Genomic DNA, 7,417 nt, shown 5'->3' on the forward strand with positions numbered 1-7,417 from the left:
TTGTTTTTGCCGACAACAATGACGCATTCTTGTGCCATTCACCTTCTTGGAGGCGTCGCCGCAAGACCCCCCCTCCTTTGGTTCCTCAAGCTCTGCTAGGTGACCGGCTCGTCGTTGAGTTTCCCGTGGGTTGCAGTCTTGGTGCGGTGGAGGTTGCGTTGGTGTGTACATGGTCGTGATTGCTCCGGTGCCGCAGAAGACAAGGCTCCCTCCTCCTGGTTCAAGCTAGCGCTTCGTTTCGACGTTATCTGTGTTGCCTTCTGTGTGGATTTCTTTGTGCGTGTGACGCGTGTGCGTTGTAACTTCTGATGTAACTCCTAGCCGATTGATGGCTTCGTTAATTCAAAGCTGTGTTCATTTTGAGCCTTCCATCTAAAAAAAAAAATCAAGGACTGCATAGGAATCGAAACATAACACGTGCGAGACGAGGGAGTAAATTCTTGGGCCGTATATGCTCACGGGCCACGGCCTATGTCATTCTGGCTTCCGCATACATCTTCGTTCTTGCTCGTAGAGGGGGAAAAAGAATCCGTGTCCTCCTCGTCCTCTGATCCTAAAAAAAGCAAGTGAAACAAACTCGCGCGCAATCCATCGCGGAGTTGGTTTTCCGGTTCCTCCCCTTCTTATCCGCGTAAGCTCAAGTTTGGGGGCAGATTCTGATTGGGAGAGCTGCCGTCGAATCGGTCCATGGGGCAGCCGGAGAAGCCTCTTCGGGAAATCCAGATCGACGGTAAGCCGCCTGCCCCGATTCGATTCGCGTTTAGTCTGAAGAACAAGCGTGGATTGATTTTGGCACAGCAGCGTCGCGGACCCGAACATCTACGCCGTTCGAAAAAATTCCCCAGACACGTTCGTCTTCTTTCTCGTACGCCCCAATAATTTCTCCGCGGGTGGACCGCTGGACTCGAAAATCTGTCTTTTCTTTGGAATCCCTTGCGCCCCACTGGATCCAGCAAAGGATCCGTCCAGGGGACTACCGTTGCGAGAGCATCCCTAGCATAGCCCAAACTCGCGGCTGAAAATGTAAAATTCCGATGAGAATAGGGATTCGGACCGAAACTAGGCCAGAACGGAACCCGAACTTGCACCCTGGCCCGTATAACGAGTTCGGGCCCCCAAAAAATCGATCGGTCGCCCCGTATTAAAAAGATTCGCGGAGGGGAGTTCGGTTCGCAAACCCTACTCCCCTCCGCCGTTCCACTCCCTCCACCGCCGCCAAGCCCCTTTTTCGGCGAGCAATCCAGCAGAGCCCAGGCACCGATCCACCCTCCGCTTCGGCGCGATGGCGTCCCGTGGCGGCTCCCAAGGCCATGGCGCCGGATTGGGCGACTCGCCGCCGCGTCCGCCTGTGTTCCGCACCGAGGCGGAGCGGCGCAAATGGAACCGGGCGGAGGGCGCGCAGCGCCCGCTGGTTGACAAACTGGGGGCTCACGCCCCCAGGGAAGCTCGCCAGGTACGGTAACGCCGGCAAGGGCTCCTCGTCCGGCCAGTCAAGCCGCGCACCGCGGCCCCCCGTCGCGGACAACAGCGAGGACGAGGACCTTGTCCCCTCGGTCGCCCACCATCTCCGCCGACAACTACGTCCACGGCAGCGACAAGGAGGAGGCCATCCTCGCGCAGACCAAGGCCGTCAGCGAGGCGGAGGCCCGTGCTCGCTTCCACCGGGAGGAGGCGGACGCCGTCCGCCAGGTCCGAGAATACGAGGCGGCCCGCGTCCGCCGCGTGAAGCTCGAAATAGTCGAGCTTGACGCCGACGACGCGTGAAGCTCCTTCACGACAGCGTCGACGCCGTCTGCCGCCGACACGTTGCGCCACCACCGGCACCGCCGCGCGCATAGGCCGCTATTTTAGGCCGCAGTTTGCTGATCTAACTAGCGCTCGCCGGTGTATAACTACTTCAGCTTTAATTTATCGAACTATGTAAGTTTTGATGCTCAATCGGAGCATCAAATTCATCTCGAACTATGATCATCGCCTAACCCGCACCATTTCGAATTCCGTTTTTCAGTTCCACTTTTACGGTTTCTAATCTTTGACAACGGTTTTCCGACCCGTAAACACGAGTTCGGTGAACTGAACTCGGTTTTTTCAGTTCACGTGTTTACGAGCTCTGCTAGAGATGCTCTGAGTTCGGAGATGTAACTAGCGAGGCACTTAGCAATGACTGTTGGGAGAGAGGATATGGAAATCACTGACTCGTGGGTGCTCCACCGTGCGTTGTGTTAGACTGGACATCCCTTTTCATCGTTTCTATAGGTGAAAGAATTGAGCAATTTTTTACAGACGGAAGGATTTAGTAGCAGATTATTTTCAAACATAGAGTATTTTCTTCTTACTGGAACTGGTTCTTGTATTGGTGGTGCTAATCACAGCCATTTTGTGTTCTAGACGAATCGACTACATTGGGCATAAGAAAGGGATCACCCTGCAACCAAGATGATGGTTCTCACGATGGCAAAAGAAGCAAATATTCAGGGCAAGAGCTTCCACAGGTACAGCATGAAACACCTATACTCCGTGGATTGTTCAGACATGGTAGCTAGCTAAACAAGAAACTACTTCTCTTAGTGCTGTAATCATGTACATCCCTGTTGCATTACTACTTATGTTCTATTGCAACTATCTCAGTTCCAAATTTGAACTTTCCGGCAGAAAACTGCTCATGTACGGTCAGAATACCTCTCTTATTTGTTATACATTTTGGCTACATGCTCTTCTATGTCTACTAAAATTTGAAACTCTTGATAATATATCTAGCATAGACTGTCAACATGTATGGACTGGGAATATCTGGAAGCTCAGAACCATGCCTAGTATGCGTAATAATCAGAATAGAGAGTTGGCCGTGTGATTAGTTTTGGTAACACTGGAATAAGTGCGAGTGTAATACTCCCTCGGTTCTTAATTGTTGAAGTTCTAGCTTTGTTTTAAGGAAAACCTCTCTATGTTTGACCAAGTTATAAAAAAATATGCTAGTATCTACAACATTAAATATTTATCTGCAAAATATGTTTAAACCATGAATCTAATGAAACTAATTTGGTGTTCTAGATGTTGATATATTTTCTATAGGCTTATTCATACTTAAAGAAGTGCTTTACTTAGTACAAAGCTAGAGCGTCAAATTATTTGGAATGGAGGGAGTACTAATTTACTACCTCTGTTCATTTTTTGATATCGAAAATTTTGTCTAAATTCAAATGTATCTAGACACTCTTTAGTTCATAGAAATTTAGATGAACCTTCTGACATCAATTAATGGACGGAGGGAGTAATAATTTTTGCGGTGTGTGTAACCAAGGTTTCTGTAAACATTTTTTTTGCTTCATATGGACATTTTCCTGGCTTCATAGAGCACTGTTTAGCAAAAAAAATTGTACTCCCTCCATCCCAAAATAACTTGCTCAACCTTTTCTAGATACGGATGTATCTATAATTGAAATGCATCTATATACTTCCTTTAGTGACCATTCTTTTTATCTGCTATGTATATGTGCTTTCTGGCTGTTATTTATATGTACTATAATTTTATATGTTTGGATCTGATTCTTTGTCACATCAATTTAATGTTGCACGCTATTCTGCAATAAAACATCCTCCAGGCATCCTGATTTACACAAATGCTTATCAATTTATATTGTCCATTGGAAAAAACATGTCTCTGCAATGCTCACTACTAGAATGCTACTCCATATTGGCTCCCACTCCTTCATGCCAATGATAGTAGCCATTTTACTTTACAATTCTAATGTTTTTTACTCTTCTCCCACTCTTGTGCATGCAGGACATTTGGTGTCATATAGTTTCCCTAATGACGCTGCGGGATGCTGCCTGTGCTGCCTGCGTGTCTCGTGCCTTTCTATGCTCCTGGAGATGCTATCCCAACCTCATATTCAACACCAAAATAATGGGCAGGTCGAGGGACAGAGGTTTCACCTGCACAGTTGATGACATTTTGAAAAAACACTCGGGCATCGGTGTGAAGACATTCGAGCTTGATTTCTCCCGTTGCTGCAAGCCCAACGTCAATGAATATCTCCATGGGTGGCTTCAGATAGCGGTTACACCAGGCATCAAAAAACTTACCCTTGTGATGCCTGAGGAGGAAGCTGTCAGCTTCCCTTGCCCTGTTTTATCTGATGAGAATAGAAGCTCGATCCGGTATCTTCACCTTGTTCACTGCGCCGTCCGTCCTACAGATAACCTTTGTTGCTTGAGAAACCTGACGGAGCTGCATTTTGATTGGGTTCGAATCACGGGGGACGAGTTAGGGTGCCTTCTTTCCAGCTGTGTTGCTTTGGAGCGGTTGAAACTCACGAGATGCCCCGAGATAACTTACATGAAGATACCTTCCTGGCTGCAGCGGCTCAGCTACCTGCAGGTGTTAGAGTGCCACAGACTGCGGATGCTAAGGAATGAAGCTCCAAACATTCATAGTTTTCACTTTAAAGGTGTCCGAGTAGAGGTCTCACTGGGAGAGTCATTGCGATTAAAGAACCTACATATGATATGTTACCGCTTCCTCCATTATGTACGTGAAGAGCTTCCATACAGTGTACCGAATCTTGAAACTCTTAAAATATGTTCATATAATGAGGTACATATACTAGAACCTTTTGTGGTTATTCATCACCTCGTAATATTAATTAACATGTTGTATCTTTATGCAGTTGGTCAATACAACTATGGCGTTCTGCCCTAGCAAGTTCCTCCACTTGAAGCACGTGGGTATCTGTATTATTGGGGCCTATGATTATTTTTCTCTGGTTTCTTTTCTAGATGCAGCTCCTTTATTGGAGACATTCGACCTGCGTGTAAGTCATTGTCCATCCTGCAAATATTTTTTTAATGCACTCAGTCCTGCAAATATAACAAGTCTCGATGGTCTAACCATTAATTCAGGTTTTAATTATTTTTTAAATCTTCAGGTAGTGGCATTTAAACATACCATCGGTGAATTGCTTTCTGACAATCCCTCGCAGCTACAGCAGAGGGCAGGATACCATCATGATAAGCTCCAGAGAGTGAAGATATCTAGATTCTACTCTTGGAAGAGCTTGGTTGAGCTGACGTGCCATATTCTCGAGAATTCATCATCACTGGAGGGCCTTACATTGGACACCACCGATGATCGGTTTGATGCTGCTACTAGTAAATGTTCTTATAACAGATCAGACAAATGCTCCTTCTTGGCTAAACCCATGGACGCCCATAAATCAGTCTTGGCAATCAGAAAACACATCAAGGGAAAAGTTCCCTCTACAGTTCAGCTGGATGTTGTGGAGCCTTGCCGCCGGTGTTACCCTATTAGGCACTTATACTAGAAGTTGTTCAGCTGCATTACACTAGAAGCTGTGGTGATCAACGTGCAAACAGTCTTTTTTCTTTGAGAAGCTTAGGTTTAGGTACCCGGCTGTTAAGCACTTACCGTAGATGTTTTCCGGAGTGCACGGCATACTGCTTGCTTTACTTTACATCGAGGAATGTTGCTTCCAGTCCAGGCCCGTGTTATGGAGCTAGATGATGTGTAGCCTTGCAGCCGGTGCAATGCTGTTGAGTTGCAGACCTAGAGTTAAGAAGGTGCAGACAAGTTTACCCGGAAGTGCTCAGAGTTGTGCTGTCTTTTTTTTTTTTGTCGAAACATCTTAGGAGGAAAGGGTTTTCCTGCAATTCATTAAAAGGAACAGATTAGCGACTTTTGACATTTTTTTGGTAGCCTATTACGCTAGACTGCTTGCTTAATTATTGCTTGCTTTACGTCCAGGAAGGTGGCGTCCAGGCCAGCTTACTGGGTTGTAAAAAGTCCGGATGGCGTGTTGACACTGCTGGCCCAATGTTTCATTTGAATGTAGAAATGAATGAAGGTTTGGTTGTAGCTGTTTCTAGGGTATCCAACACACTAGTAGGAAAAGCCTCATCAGTGGCGCACCAAAAATTGATTCTGTGGCGCATGGTCGGTGCGCCACAGAATTCTCGCCACAAAAATAAGGTTTCTGTGGTGCACCTGCCCATGCGCCACAGAAAGTCTTATTACGTAGCGCACCGAGCGACGGTGCGCCACAGAAACAGAAAGTCTTATTTCTGTGGCGCACCACCGCCGGTGCGCCACAGAATTTTTTTTAAAATTTCAAAAAAAGTGGCGGCCAGATCTAGATCTAGATCTGGGGCCGCCGATTTTTTTTAATTTTTCTGGAAGGTCGCCGGAGGTGGTTGGTTGCGTGGGTGGTGTGGGTTTGTGGGTGGAGGATGAGGCCGGCCGAAGGAGGTGGTGGTGGTGGTGGTGGAATAGGAGGAGGTGGTGGTGGTGGAATAGGAGGAGGTGGAGGTAGAGGTGGAGGTGGAGGTGGTGGTAGAGGAGGAGGTGGTGGTGGTGGTGGTGGTGGTGGTGGTGGTGGTGGTTGTCGCCGGAGGAGGAGGAGAAGGTGGTTGTTGTGGAGGAGGTGGTCGCCGGAGGAGGTGTTGGTCGTGGTCGCCGGTGGAGGTCGCCGGAGTTGGTCGCCGGTGGAGGAGAGGAGAGAGGAGAAGTGGAGAAGTGGAGGAGAGGAGAGAGGAGAGAGGAGGAGTGGAGGAGAAGAGGAGAAGTGGAGAAGTGGAGGGAGAGAAGAGGAAGAGAGGAGGAGAGGAGGAGAAGAGGAGAAGTGGAGAAGGGGAGAAGTGGAGAAGGGGAGAAATGGAGGAGATGGAGAAGTGGGCGCTAGAAATTTCAAATTTGGACGTTAATTCTGTGGCGCACGGGCACTTGGTGCGCCACAGAATTTTTTTTTTCTTTTTTTCTATTTTGCAGCAAAAAAAATTTAACTGCCCGTAACTTTTTACTCTTTTGGAATTTTGAGATTCTAAAAATTGTCCAACCGGGCAAGCCCCGGTGAATTCGGATGTAGATTTTTCGTGGGAACATTTTGATATATTATGCGTTTTTTTTCGAGTTCGTATGCAACCAGAAATCCAGTTTGATGATTTTCCCACGCAATTTTGCAAAAAAAGTCGAAATTATTGTTTGTTCTCAGTGGTAAAATATGACATAATACATAGGCATCTTGAAGGGATTTATTTTTTGAAATTTTTATCTATTTTTTTAATTTTTTACAGAGGTTAAAAAGGCGATCCACGGGGGGGGGGGTGGAGTTGCATGGAACGGTTGTGCGCCACAGAAATAAGGCTTTCTGTGGCGCACCATCCCACGTGCGCCACGAAAGTCTTAGTTCGGTGGCGCACCAGGAACAATGCGCCACGAAAGTCTTAATTCGGTGGCGCACTGGGCCGTGTGCGCCACCGAGTCCGTAGCGCACGTGATCCTCGTGCGCCACGTAAATAGTGAAACCAATGATTGGGGCTGGCCCCACCAAATTTCTGCGGCGCATGGATCCCTGGTGCGCCACAAAATTAAGCTATTTCTGTGGCGCACCGTGTATGATGC

The 7,417-nt window shown here is 47.4% G+C and overlaps 1 protein-coding gene across 1 annotated transcript; it reads left to right on the forward strand.

The window, feature by feature from the left end:
- Positions 1–511: 511 nt before the first annotated feature.
- On the forward strand, positions 512–5,324 carry LOC124657310 (putative F-box/FBD/LRR-repeat protein At5g56810). Its single transcript, XM_047195882.1, has 5 exons — positions 512–730; positions 2,389–2,492; positions 3,785–4,597; positions 4,671–4,814; positions 4,929–5,324. Exons 1-5 carry the CDS (start codon positions 688–690, stop codon positions 5,322–5,324), a joined length of 1,500 nt encoding a protein of 499 aa, XP_047051838.1. The 5' UTR covers positions 512–687.
- Positions 5,325–7,417: the final 2,093 nt, after the last annotated feature.

The sequence above is a fragment of the Lolium rigidum genome, chromosome 5, assembly GCF_022539505.1.
Source record: "Lolium rigidum isolate FL_2022 chromosome 5, APGP_CSIRO_Lrig_0.1, whole genome shotgun sequence".
NCBI classification, from domain to species: domain Eukaryota; kingdom Viridiplantae; phylum Streptophyta; class Magnoliopsida; order Poales; family Poaceae; genus Lolium; species Lolium rigidum.

Bases quoted from the DNA above. Each gene is read 5' to 3' on its own strand.
- LOC124657310 (XM_047195882.1), top strand. From the start codon at position 688: ATGGGGCAGCCGGAGAAGCCTCTTCGGGAAATCCAGATCGACG. The intron at 731-2,388 runs GTAAGCCGCCTG...TTTGTGTTCTAG, and splicing joins TCGGGAAATCCAGATCGACG to ACGAATCGACTACATTGGGC. The intron at 4,598-4,670 runs GTACATATACTA...ATCTTTATGCAG, and splicing joins AAATATGTTCATATAATGAG to TTGGTCAATACAACTATGGC.